Source organism: Stegostoma tigrinum, chromosome 14 (assembly GCF_030684315.1).
Source record: "Stegostoma tigrinum isolate sSteTig4 chromosome 14, sSteTig4.hap1, whole genome shotgun sequence".
NCBI lineage: Eukaryota > Metazoa > Chordata > Chondrichthyes > Orectolobiformes > Stegostomatidae > Stegostoma > Stegostoma tigrinum.
The window spans coordinates 31,384,717-31,408,329 of NC_081367.1; the positions used below are offsets into that span (position 1 = coordinate 31,384,717).

At 39.3% G+C, this 23,613-nt stretch overlaps 1 protein-coding gene across 2 annotated transcripts in view; it reads right to left on the reverse strand.

Moving 5' to 3' along the window:
- zbbx (zinc finger, B-box domain containing) overlaps window positions 1–23,613 on the reverse strand; it is a 125,769-nt gene that overhangs the window by 57,087 nt on the left and 45,069 nt on the right. For both annotated transcript variants that reach the window (XM_059651072.1, XM_059651073.1), the window contains exons 4-8: window positions 23,176–23,289; window positions 21,083–21,179; window positions 19,214–19,262; window positions 19,030–19,133; window positions 9,690–9,785 (exon numbers count right to left, since the gene is read on the reverse strand). In XM_059651072.1, coding sequence (XP_059507055.1) covers window positions 9,690–9,785; window positions 19,030–19,133; window positions 19,214–19,262; window positions 21,083–21,179; window positions 23,176–23,289 — 460 coding nt within the window. The remainder of the gene's footprint in view (window positions 1–9,689; window positions 9,786–19,029; window positions 19,134–19,213; window positions 19,263–21,082; window positions 21,180–23,175; window positions 23,290–23,613) is intronic.

A 23,613-nucleotide genomic window follows, 5' to 3' on the forward strand; every position in this document is an offset into this window, starting at 1 on the left:
CAAATATGATAGAACAAAATGACCTAAAACTAACAACACAATAGATCTCATGACTGAAAACATCTACATGAAGTTAATGTTCTCTGTGCTAAAAGATAACTTGAAATACCATAACATAAACAGCTACACTGTATTCTTCAACATTCACTTCATTCCATGTGCTCATCACTTCTTCAGTTCTCTGCCCTCAAAGGCAAGTCGAACACACAATAACATGGCCTCTACCATGTATAGGGTAAGAAGGCAAGTCCCAAAACTACCCCAGTAGAAATTGTGACCAAATACCGTGCTATTTGCACCAATCAAATCCACAGCCAACTGCACCAATCAGTGCCAAGAGGCTGCTGTGGCAATGTATATGTTGTAGCCTGGACCGATGGATCCTAATATTAAGCAATCTAGTTTTGTTTTTAAACATAACATAGATGATTGGGAGACTCTCCCAGACTTACAGCCTGTCTTTGGGGTATATTAGACAGAATTGATACTCAACCAACATATGGCCATGTTATGTACACACATTCCTTAGCCAGCAAATCCTCCAATTGGACTTGAACTCGAAGCTCCTGGCTCACAGATAGAGCTACTATCCACTGTGCCACAAGACCTCCTCCACATATGACAGACAAAGCTTACAAAACATTACTGAAACTAAAATATTTGGACTTTCTTCATCAAGAAAAGCCAATAGCAGAATGAAAATTTAAGTTCACTGTGAATAGTTAGTCCAGATTCTTTTGGTTACAAAACATAGGGCAGCACAGTGGTTTAGTGGTTAGCACCTCGACCTCACAATGCTAGGGACCCAGGTTTGATTCCACCCTCGGGCGACTGGTTGTGTAGAGTTTGCACATTCTCTCTATGTCTGTGTGGGTTTCCTCCAGGTGCTCTTGTTTCCTCCCACAATCCAAAGATGTGCAGGCTAGGTGGATTAGCCATGCTAAATTACCCATAGTGTCTGGGGTTGGGTCTGGTTGGGATACTCCGAGGGTCAGTGTGGATTTGTTGGGCCAAAGGACCTGTTTCTGTACTGTAGGGTTTCTATTAAATAAAATATAGTACTCTTAGGAAAACTGAAGTAGTATTTATTTTCTGCAGTGGGAAGAATACTCGGAGGAGAATTGACAAATGTTTTCAAAATAATGACTGTTCTGGACAGAGTAGATAGGAAGAAATTATTCCCACTCTTAGAAGGATTAACAACGAGAAACACAGACTTAAATGTGATTTATAAAAGAGGCAAATGCAAAAAAAAATCTAATCTGGCTCTGGAATGCACTACCTGAAAAACAGGGGAGACAGGTTCAATTGAAGCATTCATAGAGGGTATTGGATGATTCTTTAGAATCCCTACAATGTTGCAACAGGCCATCTGGCCCAAACTACCCTCCGAACAGCATCCCACCCAGAGCCATCCCTATAACCCTGCATTTCCTATGGCTAATGCACCTAATCTACATATCCCTGAACACAATGGGTAATTTAGCATGGCCAATCAACCTAACGCTCACATTTTTGAACAGTGGGAAGAAACCAGAGCACCCAGCAGAAACGCACACAGACACAGGGAGAACATGCAAACTCCACGCAGGCAGTTGCCCAAGGATAGAATCGAACCCAGGTCCTTCACACTGTGAGGCAGCAGTGCTAACCACTGAGCCACCACACCACTCCTGGTTGAATAGAAAATGTACAGAGTTAGGGAGAAAAGACAGGAAAAAGGCACAAAAATCATGATGCTCATTCAGGCAGTCAGGCAAACATGATGTCTTCTTCTGCATCTTTACAACTCTGATTCTGTGAATTATTTTGTTAGTATGCCCAAATGTCATTACCACAGCACCTTCTTTACGGCTTTTTAAAAATATTCAAAGTTACATTATTACACTAAAATACACAGTGTACAAAATGACACAGGACATAAGCATGCATAAGAACATAAGAACTAGGAGCAGGAGTAGGCCATCTGGCCCCTTGCACCTGCCCCACCATTTAATAAGATCATGGCTGATCTTTTTGAGACTCAGCTCCACCTACCTGCTCACTCACCATAACCCTTAATTCCTTTACTGTTCAAAAATTTATCTGGCCTTGCCTTAAAAACACTCAGCGAGGTAGCTTCAACTGCTTCATTGGGCAGGGAATTCCACAGATTCACAACCCTTTGGGTGAAGAAGTTCCTCCTGACCTCAATCCTACATCTGCTTTCCTTTATTTTGAGGTGATGCCCTCTAATCCTAGTTTTACCTGCTAGCGGAAACAACGTCCCTGCCACCACCGTATCTATTCTCTTCATAATCTTATATGTTTCTATAAGATCTCCCCTCATTCTTCTGAATTCCAATGAGTATAAATCCAGTCTACTCAGTCTCTCCTCATAATCCAACCCTCTCAAATGTGGAATCAACCAACTGAATCTCCTCTGCACTCCTTCCAGTGTTAGTATATCTCTTCTCAAGTAAGGAGACCAAAACTGCTAATAGTACTCCAGGTGTGGCCTCACCAGGACCCTATACAGCTGCAGCATAACCTCCCTGTTTTTAAACTCCATCCCTCTAGCAATGGCAGACAAAGTTCCATTTGCCTTTTTAATCACCTGCAGCACCTGCAATCCTACTTTTAGCGATTCATGCACAAGGACACCCAAGTCTCTCTGCACAGCAGCATGCTGCAATTTTTAACCATTTAAAACAGAGTCCATTTTGCTGTTATTCCTACCAAAATGGATGACCTCACACTTATGAACATTGTAGTCCATCTACAGGACCTCTGCCCACTCACTTAGGCTATCTATATCCCTCTGTAGATCTTGTGTCTTCTGCACACATTGCTCTACCGCTCACCTTGGTGTCATCTGCAAATTTTGACACACCGCATTTAGTCCCCAACTCCAAATCATCTGTGTAAATTGTAAACAATTGCAGTCTCAACACTAATCCCTGAGGCACTCCACTAACCACTGACCGCCAGCCAGAAAAATACTTTTACCCGTACTCTTTGCCTTCTACTGGTCAACCAATCCTCTATCCATGTTAATATGTGATCTGTAATACAGTGCAACTTTACCTTATGTAATATCCTTTGGTGTGGCACCTTGTCAAATGCTTTCTGGAAATCCAGATATACCATATCCACAGGTTCCCCATTGTCCACCATGCAAGTAATGTCTTCAAAAAATTCCACCAAATTAGTTAAACATGACCTACCCTTCATAAACCCATGCTGGGTGTTCCCAATGGGACAATATATATCCAGATATCTTGCTACTTCTTCTTTAATGATGCTTTAGGTATTTTCCCCACTACCAAAGTTAAGTTAACTGGCCTACAGTTACCTGCTTATTGTCTACTTCCTTTTTTAAACAGTGGCATCACATTGGCTGTTTTCCAACCTGCAGGAACTACCCCAGAGTCCAGTGAATTTTGGTAAATAATTACTAGTGCATTTTCTATTTCCCCAATCACCTCTTAGTATCCTGGGATGCATTTCATCTGGGCCAGGAGACTTGTCTACTTTTAGCTCCCCCCCCCCCCCATTAGCTGGGCCAGCACTGCCTCCTTAGTGATAATGATAGTTTCTAAGTCCTCACCTGCTATAACCTTCTCGTCATCAGTTATCAGCATGTTATTTGTGTCTTCCACTGTGAAGACCGGCATGAAATAATTGTTTAATGTCTTGGCTACTTCCTCATTCCCAGTTATTAAATTGGCCTTCTCATCCTCTAAAGGATCAATGTTTACCTTCAACATTCTTTTATGATTTACATATTTATCGAAACTTTTGCTGTCTGTTTTTATATTCTGAGCTAGCTTACTCTCATAATTTATTTTACTTCTTATTATAATGTTTTTGTGGCTATCTGTTGGCCTTTAAAGATTTCCCAGTCTACTGGTTTCCCACTACTCTTTGCTTTCTTATGTTTTTTGCAATCTGATAGTTTCCTTTATTTCCTTAGACATCCATGGCTGGCTCTCTCTTTTCCTACAGTTCTTCCTTCTCACTGGAATATACTTCTGCTGAGCACTGTGAAAAATTGTTTTGAAAGTCCTCCATTGTTCCTCAATCGACCGACCATAAAGTTTTTGCTCCCATTCTACCTTAGCTAAATCCTCCCTGATTCCTTCATCATCTCCTACTGGAGACATAGTCTACCACTGATGTTCTCCTCCACATGCGACATCTACGTGTTTTTCAAACTCAGGAGGAGCAGCTTGTACATGCTGCTCCTTTTCTTTCCCTTCCAAATGGAAAAGCAGAAAGATACAATTACTCAATGTATTTTTCTTATTTCCCCATTGTGTATGAACAGAATTTGTTTAATTCAACATACTTGTAGCTCAATGTAGAAATCAGGTGGCGAAGTGTTTTATCTCCTCATCAATATTGCATGGAATCAGAGGACTAAACATAGTTCATCCTCCGTAAGTGTTGGGATACATGGGGGAGCATAGAGGTGGCAGGGAAGGCAAAGGTGGAGGAAAAGGTGCCAAGTGAGGTTTAGAATTCTTTCGATACCATTAAGAGCTTGGATACTTCATTGGAAATTTGAGGCAATCCTTCTAACCGACCTATATCTGTTTCCACACACCTCCAGCATGACTTGCAAACCATGCTATGAATCTGACTCTGGTGTAAAAAGACAAAAATAGCATGTTGGAAATGCATTGGGTGTAGTTTAAGAACAATGGAAGTGTGCAGCACATGTTTTCCTGAACTAAGATGAAGATTAGTAAAACAGTTTTATTTGTAATCAACATATAACTAAAGAACTGAGTGAAACTGAAGAGAAAATGTCAGAGAAAATTTAAGATCGTGGCTCTGCTGATGCTCATTAAAACCCCTATGATAGGTGTGTTTACATGAAAAGTGAGATATTAATTAAATTACATAGTCACAAACCGCACCATGCACATATGATATATTTGTATTATAAGTCACACTGACACAAGATTTGAATTTGTACACGTGTAACAATTGCTGCACTTTAATTACAAATGCAGAATCCACCACTATTAGCAGTCACCTGCAAACTTAAATAAGCTCCTTGTTTTGAAAATACATTATGCTATTGCTATTGCCTGCTGGAAATGGGTAGCGGCTTATTCCCTAACATGAAAGTCATTAAAAAGAACTTCATGCACACTATCATAGACAACAAAATATGCCCACATCTTATGCTGGTACGGACACTTTCTATTAATGACACAAATGAGTTGCAAATAATACGAATAGCGGCAGTATAAGAGATAAAAAAAAAACACAGAATTTCACTTATAATTATCATCTAACAAATCTCTCCAGGTGATTGCTGATTAAAGCACAACATGCAGTCTAAAGCCACCCAAACAAGAATAAAACCTGCATAAATTGCCTCAAAATCACGACTAGATTAAAATCAATTTTAAATTAAATCACTCTAGTAATTCTAAATCCACCACCAGTATTTTAAGTATTTGGAAACTTTATACCTAATTATGCCCTCCCAATTAGCCAAACGCTGTCCCTTAATTTTGTTTGAACAGCATTTCATCTCCAAAAGGAATATTAGTATGTGCACTCTAACGTGACATTCTTTTGACAAAAGTACACAAAACTTAGCATGGTTGGGAGTACACATCCTTCTGAAAAAATTGAGTTCTTTTTTGGACTATTAAATAACATAACATATACTTCAATTTCATCAAACTTCAAAAAGGTTGGCTCTTGCCTACATTTCACCAGCTGCAGCTCAAAATCACCTTTCAGATTCAACCACAAAACAGAACTGCAACACTATCCAAGGTACTAAATAGCCCTCATGTCTACCAGGTCTATACAAAGACTGTTTCTTTCTCATCCTTCAAGTCATACATCAGTATTCTACCATCCATTGTGTCCTTTCTTGGCATGAAAATAAAAGTCACATATCCCCCAGAGATCCTTCTGTGTTCACACAATAGGAGCTGATATAAAAACTTGAGTAACTACATATAAATAACAAATTAAAAAGACGCACAGGCAAGGAAACAAATTATAGAAACACACACGAGCAACTTGTATTTATGTAGCACCTTCGCCATAGTGAAAAGCCTCAATGCACTAGACAGGTGCAAACTTTATCATTAGCATTTTATAAGGGAACATTACATCAGACTATCATTCAAAGCAGTGTGTTTTAAAGAGTGCCTTGGGGAGAAAAGCAAGATAACGAGATAGAGAAGTATAGTGAGCCAGCTTCAGAGATTGGGCTCTCAGTAATCAAAGACACAGACATCAATGGTAGGACAATTAAAACTAATATTGCTCAAGTGGCTGGAATTAGAGGGGCGCATCTATCTCAGAAGTTTGTGGGTCGCAGGTGTTTGCAGAGATGAGCAGGGAGAGGCTATTCAGGATTTGCAAGCAAGGATTAGAAGTTTAAAGTCATGGCGTTGCTTGACCAGGACCAATGTAAGTCAGTGAACCAACATGATGGGGAAAATAGACTTACTTAGAAGCAAGTTTTGGATGACTTGGGGTTTACAGGGGGCACAATATGAGAATGCTGCCTGGAGTGCATTGGAATAGCTGAATTCAGAGGTAATTAAGGCACAAATGAGAGTCTAAAATAGAGCAATCTCACTGAGGTGGACATAGATGGTCTTGGCAATGACATGAATGTGAAGTTGGAAGCTCATTTTGGGATCAAACATGACCCTAACACTGTAAACAGATTAGATTAATCTCAATTTTTGCAGAGAATCAGTAGCTACTGAACCACACTTTTGAGTGTCAAAATTAAAACTTGTATCTTTCCATATTCTTTAATCAAAGCTCTCTGAATTAAGTAGTGACAAAATAAATTGAAGTGTATATTCAGAAATGTGAATTCAGTTGGACTTTGCTTAGAGCAAAAATATTGATGGTTGATTAGTTTACTGACAATTGTTGTAGCTGCCAGCAAAATGGAACAGATTTTTCCATAAACGAGAGCAGAATGTAAAGAAAACGATGCAGCAGGGAGAAGCCATAGTTGCAAACAAAAATGCTGGAGACAGCCTGAGGACCAGGTAATATCTATTGAGAGAATGCAAATCAGTTAACATGTCAGGTATAGATCTATCTGAAGCTGCTTCTCAAACATTTTGTTTTATTTTGGATTCTCAGCAATTGCAGCATTATGTCTTATTTTTAAGCTGTCACAAAAAATCAGTTTCAAAAAACTAAGACAAATGTAATGCTCGCTTTACTGATGCCTCTGTGGAGACAGGAGGGCAAAATGAGAGAAAATAATGGCATTTTCTAACATTGTTTGTAATGTATTTAAATACATGAAATTTTAAAGCGAGGCAGATTAGACACATGTTGGAGTATATAAATCATCCTTTACTTGTAATGGTCTAAACTCAATCCCTTTGCAACTATGCTGTCCCTGTCTCTGGCATCAGTCTGAAATGAAGCCAGTCTGTTGGCAACTTAAAGTCATGCTTGATTCCAAGATGTGCTTCCAACCACACATTCATGACTTCACTCAAACAGTCTATTTCCACCTTAAAAAGATTACCTGATCGTGACTCTGTCATAGCCCCTCACGTATAATGAGGGCACATATGGCCTTAGCTACTTCAAAGCACTCCAGGCTCATAGCCACATCCTTACCCCCATAAATCGTGAAGTCAACCAAAATCCAGTTGTCCATCTGATCAAATAAATAAGCTCTGTTCCACTTCTTTAGCATGGCATTTACAACACACAAATTTACAAGAATTATTTGATGTCTTAACAAGCAGGATAGATAAAGGGGAAGAAGTAGTGCATGTATTATATTTGAATTTTCAGAAGGCATGCGATAAAGTACCATATATTAGGCTACTTAAGATAAGAGTCTATGGTGTTGGAGCAGGCTGTTTGAGTGAAGTCATGAATGTGTGGTTGGAAGCACATCTTGGAATCAAGCATGACTTTAATTTGCCAACAGACTGGCTTCATTTCAGATTGATGCCAGATGATGGACAGCATAGTTGCAAAGGGATTGAGTTTAGACAAATTGGGAATAGTGGACATCTTCAGTATGGCAATTTGTACCTAGTGGCGCAGAGATCACAATTATTTACAAAAATGTTAATAACTTGGAAGACGCAAGTGAATGCATTATTGCCAGGTTTGCATTGACATAAAAATAGGTGGAAAGGCAAGCGGTGAGGATGACACAAAGTCTGCAGAGGTATAGATCTATACTGTATATAAGCTCAGTAAATGGGTAAAAAATTTGGCATATGGAATACATTGCAGGGAAATGTGAGGTTAAGCATTTTTGTAGGATGAATAGAGCAGCTGAATATTATTTAAATGAGAAATACTGCAGAAAGAAATGGAACAGAGAGATTTTGGAATCCTCATTCATAAATCACAAAAAAAACAGGGAAGGTAAGTGGAATGTTGGCCTTCATTTCAAAAGGAATCTAATATAACAGTAAGTAGTGGATCCTGTGAAGGATGAAAAACAGGAGAGGTCCTTTGCCGGCTTGGAACAGGGAGGCTCTGAGCTGGGGTAGGCTTAATTGTAAGCTCAGGAGATGCTGGCGCATTGCTGCAAGTGTGTACTTGAGAAGTCACAGAGAAAAGTTTTTGGAGGATCTGAATGTTGTGCACGTAGTGGTCGTCTCGGTTCGGGCCGAATTGGGAAGGCCTAAATGTAGATTGCAGTCCGCTCGGGATGATCCGGTTCTGTAGGCAGGTATTGAGAAAGGCAATGTGGCTGTAATATCTGGTTTGCTTCAGTACATGGTCAAGCAGTTTCAAGGCTAAATAGATTACCAGAGGGTTGCAGTGGGAGAGAGATCCACCGAGGTCTTTCTGGAGGGAGGATGGTAACTTCTTCAAGGTCGGCATCCTTAGAAGAGGCTTCACAGTGGGGTTAGAACTGACTCAGAGATAGTAGGAACTGCCGATGCTGGAGTCTGAGATAACAAGATTACTGAAGAAGGGTCCCGACCTGAAACGTCAGCTTTCCTGCTTGTCTGATGCTGCCCGGCCTGTTGTGTTCATCCAACTCCACACCTTGTTATCTCAGACTCCAGCATCAGCCATTCCTACTATCTCTAACAGTAGGTAGGTTTTGCCAAAACTAGGTAACGCGTTGGTCAGACCACAGCTGAAATACTACAAACAGTGCACTGCATACCCTAGTCCAATCAGCCTCTTAACAACAGTTAGTCTAAAGGCCATACTTGACCTTGACTCACTAAGGGCAATTTTAACGTTCAGCAGTAATATAAAACTCTTGATGCTGGCTATGCCATCCATCATACACGTGTTTGGTTTCCTGCTCTATTGACTGCAATGTAAAGTTCAACTAATTCAGCAGGCCTTTCAAAACAGATGATTGATTCACATGTAAAATGCAGCCAATGTATGTCAATAGGTCTCTGTCTTCAAGTACAGACTTGAATATACCTTCAAATAAGCTTAATCAGAAGTCTGACTGTTGGGATTTTGTTTATTTACAGGCTTCATAAAATTGTTCAACAATAATCCCAACTTGTGAAGGTTGTGTGTGAAAAACAATTCCTTAAAAAATAAAGTCATCAACTTCAGAATGACTAGCTACATCTTAAAATCAGATCAAATTAAAAATGAAAAACAATTCAAACACAGTTTTAAAGATTCTAAGCTACAGCGTATAAAGAAGCACTGCATTATGAAAATGTAACACAAGAGTTTGTTGGTACCTGAAAAGGAGAAAATCTGTGAAGCTTCAGCGCCCCCTTCTGATGGAATTTAGCAAAGCAGCTAGAACAGTAATCTTCTCCACACTCCACACAAACCTTTAAAAAGTGAAAAATACTTTAAAAAGTCAAGATTAACTGACATGTCCAATGATTTGAATAAAAAAGACATCTTTCTTCCTGTGAATATATTTAGTTATTTGTTGAGCTCAGATGTAGTCAAAAATCAGAACGGAAACTGAACTGCTTTAGGGGATATGAGATACCAAAGTGTAGAGCTGGATGAACACAGCAGGCCAAGCAACATCAGAGGTGCAGGAAGGCCGACGTTTCAGGCCTAGACCCTTCTTCAGAAACTACTATCTCTGCTTTAGGAGATAGTAAGAATTGCAGATGCTGGAAGTCAGAGGCAATAACATGTGGAGTTGGAGGAGCATGGCAGGTCAGACAGCATCACAGGAGCAGGAAAGTCAATGACCTGAAACCTCGACTTCCCTGGTCCTCTGATGCTGTCTGGTCTGTTGACCTCCTTTAAGCCCGTTTTACAAAAGCAAGTTCCTGGAGTCTGGAAAGGTACACAGATGGATTACACAAGTATCAAAACATTTGGCAATATAATGCAGTAGAGCTCCTGAAATCACTATGACCACATGTCAGGAATTATGAGCACACTCAACATTTTCTATATATTACAATAAATGGATAGAAACTTTGGGAAATGCATGCGATTTCATGATATGCACTTCCAGGAAGGAAGGGTTCAGTTTGTCAGCACTTTCTTAAAATTAGCCCTTGCTACACATTTAGTTTTGAAAAACATCACTAAAACAACAGAGTAAAAACATTAAATATAAAAATAAGACTATGAGAACATAATACCCCAAGCATTCAACAGAATTTTGTAAAATGAAACAATGTTAATTAACTCATCCAAAAATACTCCACATTTAAAGTTAGGCAGATATAAATATTTTGAAACAGGACAACGGATGAGTTGCACTGAAATTTCTCCACACTCTCTGCCACCCCTGCACACCCCGCCTCCTCGTTTGGGTTACAGCAACTTTTCCTAAGAACATTAATAATATGTGCTGAAGAATAAAACTGAGCACAAAACAAGTGAAATTATGAATGGTAATTTGCTGCCTGATCTTTTTTAAAATCTTTTTTGTGTTATCAATTTTTAGTTTAACCCCAAGCTATTAGCCACCTGGCAAAGAGGATTTCAAACTTTTACAAAATTTCGAGTGCAATGTAAGTTGCATTTCTACTCTGTAAATTGAGAGATAGGGCAAAGAGATCCAAAGATTCTCACCTTCAGAGAAAAACAATTATCCTTAACTCCATGTAAACAGGTGATATATTGTTTTTAAAGTTTATCTCTTGATTTTAGAGCTCTGGCAAAAAGAAACATGCTTTCAATGTCTCCTCAGGACCTTGTAGATTTCAAACAAGATCACCCTTCTTTCTTCCAAACTCTAATGGAGTTCAACCGATCTCTCCCAGACAACCTTCCCTCCTCCCTCACATCCATCCCAGGTATTAGTCAGGTGAGCCCCCTCTGAACAGCTTATCTTCTTTCTTGAATAAGGAGGCTAAAAATATATACAGTATTCCAGATGTAGTCTCACCAAAACCCTGTACAACTGCAGCAAAGCATCCTTACCCTATGTTCCATTGCCATTGCAATAAATTATGGAATTCCATTTCCTTTCTTACTTATTACACACGCACAATAAATGTTTGTGATTCATATACCAGAACATCCAGATCACTTTGTATCTCAGAGCTCTGCAATCTCTGTCCATTTAAATCATATAACGCTTTTCAATTCTTCCTGCCAAAGTGGACTAGTTCACATTTTGTGCTCCTGAGATGCTGCTTGGCCTGCTGTGTTCATCCAGCCTCACATTTTATTATCTTGGAATTCTCCAGCATCTGCAGTTCCCATTATCTCTAGTTCACATTTTACTGCATTATATTGCAAAATTTTTGATACTCATATAATCCATCTACGTACCTTTAGAGACTCCATATGTCTTCTTCACAACTTATTTTCCAATCTATCATTAACAAATTTAGCAGCCATACATTTGGAACCTTCATCCAAGCCATTGAGATAAAGTGTCAATCACAGACTCCAGCACTTCACTTATCGATCTTGTCAACCTGAAAATTAATACACACTCTCCATTTTCTAACCTATACCTAATTTCCCACCTCCATTCAGCTGATTTCAAGTTTAAATTACTAGTCTTAAATCCATTCTTTATTCCCTCAATTGATGTGGAACTCAATCATAGTATGATCACTGTTATGTCTGGGTACATTCACAATGAGGTTGTTAATTAATCCTGTCGCATTGCATACTACCAGATCTACTACAGACTGCTCTATGGTTGCCTGCTAAGAAAATCGCCCTTAAAGCTCCACAAACTCATCATCCAGGCTACCTTTGCCAATCTGATTAATCCAACCTATTTGTAGATTAAAAGTTATTTTAATTATTCATATACGTTTCTCATAAACATCCATTATCTCCTACTGAATATCACATCCTATAGTTTGCAGGAGACTCCCACAACTGACTTCTTACTTTGAGTTTGTATTTCTGCCCAAACCGACTCTACATAGTGATCTCCAGAACTAAGATCATCTTTCATTCTTGAAGCAATATTGTCCTTAATTAACCTACCCACTTTTTCCCAACTACTTGTCCTTCCCAAATATCACGTATCAATGAATATTCAGGTCTTTGTCATTGTGCAGATCTGTAATGGCTATCACATCATTCTAATTTGAGTTGTCAATTCATCCCTTTTGTCACAAATGATATATGCTGATACAGAAATTTTAGCTGTGTGTTTTGTCGTTTTTGTAAGTTCTAACATTATCTGGTGATGCACTTTTAGATTTGATTATTCTGTCCTTTCTGCCACACTCAAGAAGGCAGTGATATTCCTTAATGCTACTTTGCTCTCTTCTATACATAACTTTTCACATCTTTCCAAAACATGATTACCCAACCCCATTATTTAGTTTAAATTTGTCTTGATAAGTCAAATTCAATGACTCACCAGAACACTAGTCTCAATATGGTTTAGGTGAAGACCATCTTAATGGTACAGCTTCCACAGTTCTAGTGCCTGTACCCCATGAATCATAGTCTGTTTTTCTGACAGCAATATTGATCCACACATTTAACTCTAAAATTAGTTACCCTCTACCAATTTGGTTATGGTTCAGGTTGTAAACAGAAAGTACCATCTTTGGCATTTTTTTAATATGATCATCACCACCTCTTTCCTAGCTTTACTTAAGTGGAACACATTCAGTGAATTCCCATACTCCTTCCCCCAACCCCTTTCACCACCACCATTACAGATGATTCCATTGCAACCCAGAGCAATTATTGTAAACACGGGAATAGGCAACACAGCCATCTAGATTGTCCCTCTTGCCTTCAGAGAATTGTTTAGGCTGGTTAGGAGATATACACAATTTGCTTATCCATCACACAGCCAATGGTTTCATCCAAAAAGGCTGCAAGAAATTTGAACCACTAAACAATTGCAAAGACTAAGTCTCCCTTATCTTAATTTCTGGGTCTCCGTACCCATCACATCCTTGTGGCCCTGATAAAATCAGAAGAATTGTTCCCAAAGTGTTGGCTTACCATCTGGAAGAATGCATCCAGGTAATTCTCCCTTTCCTGATGGCTCACAATGACTGCATTTTTGCCTCTACCTCAATGATTCTCATGTCAAGCTCTTCAAGCTGCAGGCAGTGCAGATATGCTTGTCCAGAATCACACATCCCGCTAACTTATATGCTAACGATTTTCTTTTTTTTAAAATTAATTTATAATCAACAAGGGCTATCACTACAATCAACACTATTGGTGTTTATCAGTCATAAAACCTTACAATTACAAAAGGTTAAAAGATGAAAGAGCAAAATTCTCAGCAACCTTTCACTAACCTGCTGCTCTACGATGTCACATTTGATTTCCAAATATAGATTGGGACTGCCATAACGTTAAGGGCTTGGATGGAGAGGAATTTGTTAAATATGTACAAGAAAATTTTCTGATTCAGTACATGGATGGTGCAAAAAAACTTAGACTACTCTTGCGAAATAAGGCAGCACAAATGACCGAGGTGTCAAAGGGGGAGCACTTTGGGGCCAGTGACCATAATTCTATTATGCTTAGACCAGTGATGGAAACGGATAGAATGAATCTAGGAGTTAAAGTTCTAAATAGGAGAAAGGCCAATTTTGACAGTATTAGGGAACAGCTTTCAAAAGTTCATTGGAGGTGGATGTTTGCCAGTAAAAGGTAGCTAAAAAAATAGGAAGTCTTCAAAAATGATAGCGAATCCAGAGACAGTATTTTCCTAGGATGAAGGTCAAGGTTGGTAGGTGTAAGGAATGCTGGATGACTAGAGAAATTGAGGTTTTGGTCGAGAAAAAGAAGGAAGCATATGTCAGGTACAGACAGCAGAGATCAAGTAAATCCCTACAAGAGTATAAGGGCAGTAAGAGCATACTGAAGAGGGAAGTCAAGGGGGCAAAAAGGGGACATGAGATAGCTTTGACAAATAGAGTTGAGGAGAATCCAAAGGGGTTTTACAAATACATTAAGAACAAAACAGTAACTAGGGAGACAATAGGGCCCCTTAAAGATCAGCAAGGCTGCCGATGTGTGGGACCACAGGAGATAAGGGAGATACTAAATGAGTATTTTGCATCAATGTTTAGTGTGGAGAAGAATTTGAAGATAGAGAGTTGTATTTGGAAAGGCAAGGACTGATTAGGGATACTTAACATAGCTTTGTGTGGGAAATCATGTCTAACTAAATTAATTGAGTTTTTTGAACAAGTAACAAAGAGAATTAATGCGGACAATGCAGTGGGTGCAATCTGTATGGACTCAGTAAGGCTTTCGACAAGGGTCCTCATGGCAAGACTGGTTAGCAAGATTAGATCACACAGAATAGAGGGAGAACTAGCCATTTGGATACAGAACTGGCTCAAAGGTGGAAGTCAAAGGGTGGTGGTGGACGGTTGCATTTCATATTGGAGGACTGCAACCAGCAGTGTACCACAAGGATCAGTGCTAGGTCCACTGCTTTTCATCAGTTATATAAATGATTTGGATGTGAACATAGGAGGTATGGTTAAGTTTGCAATGACAGGAAATTTGGAGGTGTAGTGGACAGCAAAGGTTACCTTAGAGTACAATGGGATCTTGATCAGATGGGCCGATGGACTGAGGGGTGGTTGATAGGGTTTAATTTAGATAAATGTGAGGTGCTGCATTTTAAAAAGGCGAATCAGGGCAGGGCTTTTATGCTTAATGGTGCGGTCCTGAGTGTGATGCTGAACAAAGAGACCTTGGAGTACAGGTTCATTGTTTCTTGAAAGTGGAGTCACAGGATAGTGACAGCGGCATTTGGTGTTAGAGTCATACAGCATGGAAACAGACACTTTGGTCCAACTAATCCATGCCGAACACAATCCCAAACTAAACTAGTCCCACCTGCCTACTCCTGGCCTATGTCACTCCAAACCTTTTATTATTCATATATCCTTCCAAATATCTTTTAAACGTTGTAACTGTACCCACATCCACCACTTATTCAGGAAGTTCATACAACGTACGAACCACTCTCTGTGTAGAAGAAATTTGCCTCATATATCTGTCTTTTTTAAGTCTCTCTCCTCTCACCTTAAAAATGTTTCCCAATCTTGAAATTCCCCATCTTAGAGAAAAGCCAACGACCATCAACTCTATCTATACCTCTCATTATTTTATAAACTTCCATCAGATAATCTTCCACACTCTACTGGAGAAAGGTCCCAGTCAATCCAGCCTTTCCTTATAACTGAAAGCTTCCAATTCCAGCAACATCCTGGTAAATCTCTTCTGACTCCTCTCCAGTTGACAATATCCTTCCTATAACTGGGTGACCAGAACGGAACACAGAATTCCAGAAGAGGCCTCAACAATGTCCTATATAACCACAACACAACGTCCCAACCCCTACACTCAAAGGACTAAGCAATGAAGGCAAGTGTGCCAAATGCCTTTTTAACCATCCTGTCCAAATATGATGCCAACTTTAAAGAATTATGTGCCTGCACCCTAAGTCTCTCTGTTCTACAACACCACCCAAGGCTCTACCATTAATTGCATAAGCTCTACCTTTGTTTGTTATACCAAAATGCAATACCTTGCATCTGCCATTTTTCAGTCCATTGACTAATTTGAACATGCTCCCTTTGTAATCTCAGAAAAACCTTCTTCATTGTCTATGATGCCACCAATGGTGTCATTTGCAAACTTACTAACCATGCCTTCTACATTCTCATCTAAATCATTCATATAAATGATAAACAAAAGAGGACCCAGAACCGATCCCTGTGGAATATCGCTGGTCACAGGCCTCCAGTCCCTAAAGCAACCCTCCACCATTACTCTCTGCCTCCTGCTGTTAAACAAATTATGTATCCAGTTGGCAAGCTCCCCTGAATCCCATGTAACCGAACTTTACTAATTAGTCTACCATGTCGAACCTTGTCAAAGGCTTGACTAAAAATCAAATAAACAATGTCGACTGCTCTGTCATCAATAACCTGTTTGGTAACTTCCTGAAGAAACTCAAACAAGCTTGTGAGACTCAATTTTCTTCGCATAAAACCATGCTGACTATCATAAATCATTTTTTGCCTTTCTAAATGTCCATAAACCCTATCTTTTATAATCACCTCCAACAATTCACCCACAACTGAAGTCAGATTCACAGGAATATAGTTCCCTGGTTTCTCCTTACAACTTTTCTTAAGCAAAGGTACAACATTAGCCACCCTCCAATCATCAAACACCTCACCCATGGTTATAGATGACGCAAATATTTCTGCAATGGGCCTTGTAATTTGCTCCCTTACTTCCAACAACATTCTGGGATACATTAGGTCAGGTCCCGGTGATTTATCCACCTTTACAATCTCTAAGACCTCTGAACTTACTCTTCTGTAATGTAAACTGTCTTTCAATCATTAAAAGTTTATTTGTCTGCATTCTCTGGACTCTATTTCTTTCTCCACAGTAAAGAGTGACACAAAATACTAATTTAGTATCTCATCGATTGCCTGGAGTTCAACACAATCATGGCCTCCTTGATCTTTAAGAGGACAAACCCTCCCTCTTGTTACAAAAAAAATGTAGCTAGAAAAGCACAGCAGGTCTGCCAGCATCTGTGAAGGAAAAATCTGAGTTAACATTTTGAGTCCAGTGACCCTTCCTCAGAATTTCCTCTCTTTAGTTACCCCCTTGCTCTTAATGTATTTGTAGAATCCCTTTAGATTATTCTTAACTTTACCTGCCATTGCTATCTCATATCCTCTCATTGCCTTCTTGATTTCTTTATTAAGAATGCCCCTACAATCTTTACATTGATTAAAAAAGATTCAATTGAACCAAGTTGTCTATATCTGAAAAAAGATTCACTTTTATTCTTGTCCTGAACCTCAATATCATTGTTCATCCATTGTTCCTGAATCTTACCAGATTGGGGTTGGAGATAGAGGTGTACAAAATCATAAAGGGCATTGACAGGGTAAATAGAGAAGGTCTTTTCCCCAGGGTGGGGGAGTCTAAAACTAGAGGCCATAGGTTTAAGGTAAAGGGGAAAGATTTTGAAGGGGCAACATTTTCATGCAGAGGTTGACATGTGTATGGAATGAGCTGCCAGAGGAAGTGGTGGTAGCTGGTACAATTACAACATTTAAAAGGCATCTGGATGGGTATACGAATAGGAAGGGTTTAGAGGGATATGGGCCAAATGCTGGCAAATGGAACTAGATTTATTTAGGATATCTGGTCAGCATAGAGGAGTTGGACCAAAGGGTCTGTTTCCATGCTATACATCTCCATGAATTATGACTTTTGTCCAAATTTGCTCATTTCTCTAGACTGAATGGGTTTCAATTTGGGAAAGAATATGCTGGAGTAGGATGGGACAAGATAGGATAGGATAGCCTTGACTTACTCTTTTTAAACTTGCTATCTCCTCCTTCCACAGCTATCTTAAAATTAAGGCAATCTTGAAGGCACCACTCATAGAAACTACTGACATTTGCACTGCAGCACTATATATATCACGTCAACATAGATGCATCACCATTGTTGAGTCAGTATCCATTCAAATTATGAACTTAGCAAATCACACAGTTGAGTTCAGTTTCAATTACACCATGTATGGTCAATTAGATGGTGTTGCTATGGGATCTCAACAAAGCCAAGATCAAGCTAACACCTTTGTTAATTTTTATAGGAAATCAGAGTCAGTTAGTGCAGTTGTCTGCAAAGCTGGTTTGCAATGTAGAGTGGGCCAACAGTGTAGGATCAATTCCAGCATCCACCAAGGTAATGAGGAGGGACTCTCCTAAACAATCTCTAACCTCAACTGAGGAAGGGTGACACTCAGGTTAAACCACAAGTCATCTGTCTCACCACAAGTCTCATGGTGTCTCAAGTTTTAACAAGAGGTGAAGTTACCTGTTAAGGATTACTGGTGCTTATGCAGGAAAGTGGAGTTACAGCCACAATCAAATCAAGTAGTATTTTATTGGATAACAGAGTGGGTTTGAGAGTCTGAATGACTGATTCCTGGTCCTATTTCTTATGATTTTATGGTAAACTGGCTACATCTAAATGTTAGAGGAAAAAAACGGTGTTAGATTAGTTAACTCTTTGATAATATTAAGAAGGATAAAACTGTTGTCAGTTTGGCATAAAAACAATATGCTAGGGTATCTGTGATCTTAAACTATTTGCCTGGATTTAATTCAGGCAATTGAACAGCCAACACCTAATACACATTTCTCATTAATTAGATGTCCATAAATCAGTTCATTGTTTTATTCAATTTCTGATAGTCTCATTCCGATTATAAACTAATTAGATTGAATTTATTTCTAGTCACATACGTTGTTTAAAACATATATTTAAAATATATGTTACATCACAGTGGTATTAATCATATGTCATATATCATCGGGACAGACTACCAGAGACAATAATTACATTTCTAAAGCAAAATTGTTAAAAGGTGCTTCCTTTAGTTTGCTTGGATTTCAGACTTATTTTGATCAATAAGGTCAATTAATCCTTTACAAACATCAAAACTTGTGCATGAATTTTATCAACTTTTTCCATCATTAAAATGAAGTGTCACAACCAGGTAACCAGTTTTCACGTTTCTACTGACTTAGTTATTATTGTCAAACAATGTGAAATAAAGGATTTATTTGATAACATATCTCTTGTCTTACATACCAGCACAGGACTTCTGATCTCACATTGTCCACATAATTTCCCCTTAACTTTTAGTTTTTCACTTTCACAAACTGCTGTATCAATGATGGCATGTTTCCTAGGCTCTGTAATAAGCAGAACAAGAAACCATTTTATATGCTAATAGTCTGCATAAATACAAACTAAATAAAGACAATAGCCATACCTCCACGTTGGTCTTTCAGTATTCTGATTTTTGTCTTTCCAGAAGTTATCTGTGACAGAATAAATATAACATCCAAAGGATTACTTTGCAGAAGAGCAGAAAAAAAGCAACTATGTCTGTGCACATCAATTTCTGCACAGCTATCTGCTTATGTTAACATATCTTTTAAAAGGTATAACAATCCGACCTGGAAAAAGTTGGCAACAACAAAGTTCTAATCATAAACAAATAAACAACAATTATTCAAAGATCGTCCTAAATCTGCTCAGCATCCCCTTCATAAAATAAGCAGACCTACTCGGAGTAGATTGAAGCAAACCTTTCAGACATGAGAATGAGTTACAATGTTCCCATTAATCTACAAAGTAATTAATTCTGCAAGTCTTTTATTCCACTGCCTCATCCAATTGTAGCCATGACATTCAATGTTCATCTTGTTCTAATAACCAGTTATTCTGATCCTGTCAGAAATTTAGACATCCCGAACAATACCACAAAGATCCACGCAATAAGACTATCCTATAATCCGAACACACTTTCATTTCTGCCTGGCCTCTAGTGATCCAGAAACTGGATATTTTGGGCCATCAGAATGGAAGCGAAATAAGGTGAGTGGTAGATAGAAGAAGCAATGTAATAGAGTTGAAAGTGCTGCTGAATATGAGCAATAATAATGATGGGAAAGAATTGAAACAACTGTATAATACAATGCAATTGCTTTACCACCAATTTCCACAGCAATCACCCCACTGTCCACAAACAAAGCTGTGTGAGGTCACTATTCAAGTGGGCCACAACTCAATGCAACACACCAGAACTACGCTGGAAGGAGAAACGGCACCTACACAAGGTCTTTGCAAACAACGGATATCCCAACAACTACAGGTGCCTACTCGATAGACAAGGGCAAGAGGATACAGTATGCCCTGATACACTGGCCACACTACCCTGTATCAAGAATATATCAGATATGACAATGAGATTCCCAGGACCACTAGGAATCATGGTAGCATACAAACCCACAGCCACACTACGACAAACACTCACAAGGACCAAAGACCCACACGCATGATATGCAGAACCAACGTAGTTTACAAAATATCTTGCAATGATGGCAGCAAACATTACAGTAGCCAGACCAGAAGGAAACTAGCCATCAGGATACATGAACACCAGCTAGCAGCAAAACAACACAACAAATATTCCTTCATCTCAGTACACTTGGACAATGAAGGTCATCAATTTAACGGGGACAACGTGACCACCCTAAATCAAGCCAACCATAGACACAAGCTGGAATTCTTAGAGGCTTGGTTTTCAACCCGTAATGCAATTAACAACCATGTGGAATTAGACCCCATACACAAACCCATGCAGAACAGAACTGAAAATGACACAATCCAACTTAACAGACAGAATCACATAAGTGCCAAACACAGTAGAACAACACTGCTTCATCGGAGGCTGCATCGGTAATGTCATCTAGCATGGTGACAAAACGTCTATACTATAACCATCCAGCTTGGTGAGCAAGCCAACAACCTGTTTTACCATGTAGTTTCGACAACAGCCATCTAGGAGTAGTTACATTTCTATCACAGGAATAAACATGGCAGACTTGGGCAGAATTGGATTGGACAGAAAAGTGAGTTAGCATTGATACAGAAACATTTGGCTATTGGGGCTAATAGGTAGTATATTGCCATAGTTATTACTAATAACGCTATCTCAATAACCACTATTACAATTTCTCTGTTGAATTTCTCAAGCATTACATTAAATGTTACAAAACCCAGCTGATGAAATTAATTCATATCATCTTACGACAGACAATTTTATTTCTGTTTTAATTTGATGGTGTCTCCTTACCTTCTGATTAACATTTTCTTTATTTCTCAGCACTACCTGTGCATGATTTACAAGACTCCCCATCTGTCCAGATTTCCAATGATATGGTCCTGATCGCCTACAAAACCCAAAATGAATAACAAAATTGTAGCAATCCCATTAAAAACTATAATGATTCAATACCAGTAACTACTTTACCTTGCAACCAATAAGATAGGATAAAACAGCTGGCGAGGGCAGTGGAAGTGGGGGGGGGGGGGGGGGGGGGGGGTGCGCTAAGTGGATTCACTTAGCTGGATGCTTGGTTTGTAATGCAAAGTGATGCCAACCCCATAGGTGAAATTACCAGTAAAATTACTATGAAGGACTCCCCTTGCCTGAGACTTGGGGACCCTCAGGGATGACACGGTGGTTAGCACTGCAGCCTCACAGTGCCAGGGACCCAGATTCGATTTCAGCCTCGGGCGACCGTCTGTGTGGAGTTTGCACATTCTCCTCGTGTTCGCGTGGGTTTCCTCCGGGTGCTCCAGTTTCCTCCCACAGTCCAAAGATGTGCAAGCTAGGTGGATTGGCCATGCTAAATTGTCCATAGTGTTCAGGGGTGTGTGGGTTATAGGGGGATGGGTCTGGGTGGTGATGCTCCAAGGGGCGGTGTGGACTTTTTGGGCCAAAGGGCCTGTTTCCACGCTGTAGGGAATCTAATCTAATCTAAACCACCATCAGTTGTCTTTCTCTAACAAGAGAGCAGCCCTATGGTCTGGTAAAACTTTGGTAAAAACTATGGCAAACATTTTATTTATCATCAAACACTACACCGTGAGGCAAGTAATTCAGGTTATGAGGTGATATTAAGAAAGTACAAAACTCTTAAATATTAAGTACCTCTACAGAGACATCTGGAGCAAGTAACAATTTTATAGATGTCTATTAACATTTATTATGGTCAGATTTTACACTTTACAGAGGTGAATATTAAAAAAAATGCCTCTTTAACAGCAAGAAATCAAAATACAGAAAATCACAAGTACATCTAAAATTGTTTTCAAGCACGTTGACAATATAACCCAATCCTGAACCAATAAACATTTTTATAGGTGGTTCCCAAATGCAAATACAAGATATATCCACAAATTTACTAATCATGGCAATTAATTAAAATTACTTACAGGCTGTCCCCAAATTGAAAGGATAATCCCTATGAAAAGTTTTTTTTTGACTCAGTGAGCTTTTTCTGAAGTTAAATTTCACAACTTGTAAAATCATCTCGAATGGTTTAACTTGTTGAAGCAGTAAGGACAAGTTTAGCTTGCAGTTTTATTTCAGAGACAGAGGAGATAACGTTTCTTTTGGATTCAATAGCATATTTTACTTCCACAGGCATGGTCATCATACTTTGGAGGGGCATGTACTTTTAAAATGTTATCATTCAATTGATTAAGAATCAAGACAGTCACCCTGGTATTAGAAGTATTTGGCACCTCCAGCCTGCTCTGACATTCAATAAGGTTATCACTGACCTATTTGCAGCTTGCATTCCAGATTCCCATCTGCTCTTGACACTAAAAAATGAAAGGACCATGGATGCTGTAAATCAAAGACAAAAACAGCAACTACTGGAAAAGCTCAGCAGGTCTGGCAGCATCTGTGAAGAGAGATCAGAGTTAACATTATGGGTTGAGTCAGAACAGTTCTGAGGAAGGGTCACTCAACCTGAAACATTAACTCGGATCTCTCTCCACAGATGCCGCCAGACCTAAGTTATTCGAACAATTTCTGTTTTTGCTGTTGATAGCCTTTAGTTCCATTGCCTAACAGGAATCCACCAGCTTGCAACTTAAAACTATTCAATGACCCCATCTCCACCTCCTTCTGAGGCAGAAAGTCCAAAGTCTCAAAACCGCAAAACTTTTCTTCTCATCTGTGCTCGACAAAGGTATTTTGAAACATTAGCCCTTGGTTATCCTTTCCACATCCAAGTTGTCAAGACCATTCAGGATCTTGTATATTTCAATCATGTCACCCTTCACTCCAGTGAAAACAAGGTGAGTCTATCCAATCTTTCTTCCAAGATGACACTCATTCTAGATATCAATCTCGTAAATCTTAACACTTACTCCCGTTCCTCCTTTTCCTTACGCATGGCTTGTCGAAGCTGCTGCAACCTCTGTTCCAGTACATCACTGTCAATTTCGAGCCGCAGAGTTTCTAATCGTAGCTCCCGAAGGTTTCTTGAGAAAATAGAATCAAAAATTCAATGCTATACATGTTGGGAAGCTCAATCTATGCTAACCTGATAAAAATAACAATAATAATTAGTATACCTGCATTCCTACTTCATACAGTGATAATGGGAACTGCAGATGCTAGAGAATCCAATCTCAGGTAACCAGCTAGAAACTGATGTCCATTTCAAGCCCACTGACTCCCACAGCTACCTAGAATACACCTCCTCCCACCCACCCTCCTACAAAAATTCCATCCCCTATTCCCAATTCCTCCGCCTCCACCGCATCTGCTCCCAGGATGAGGCATTCCACTCCCGCACATCCCAG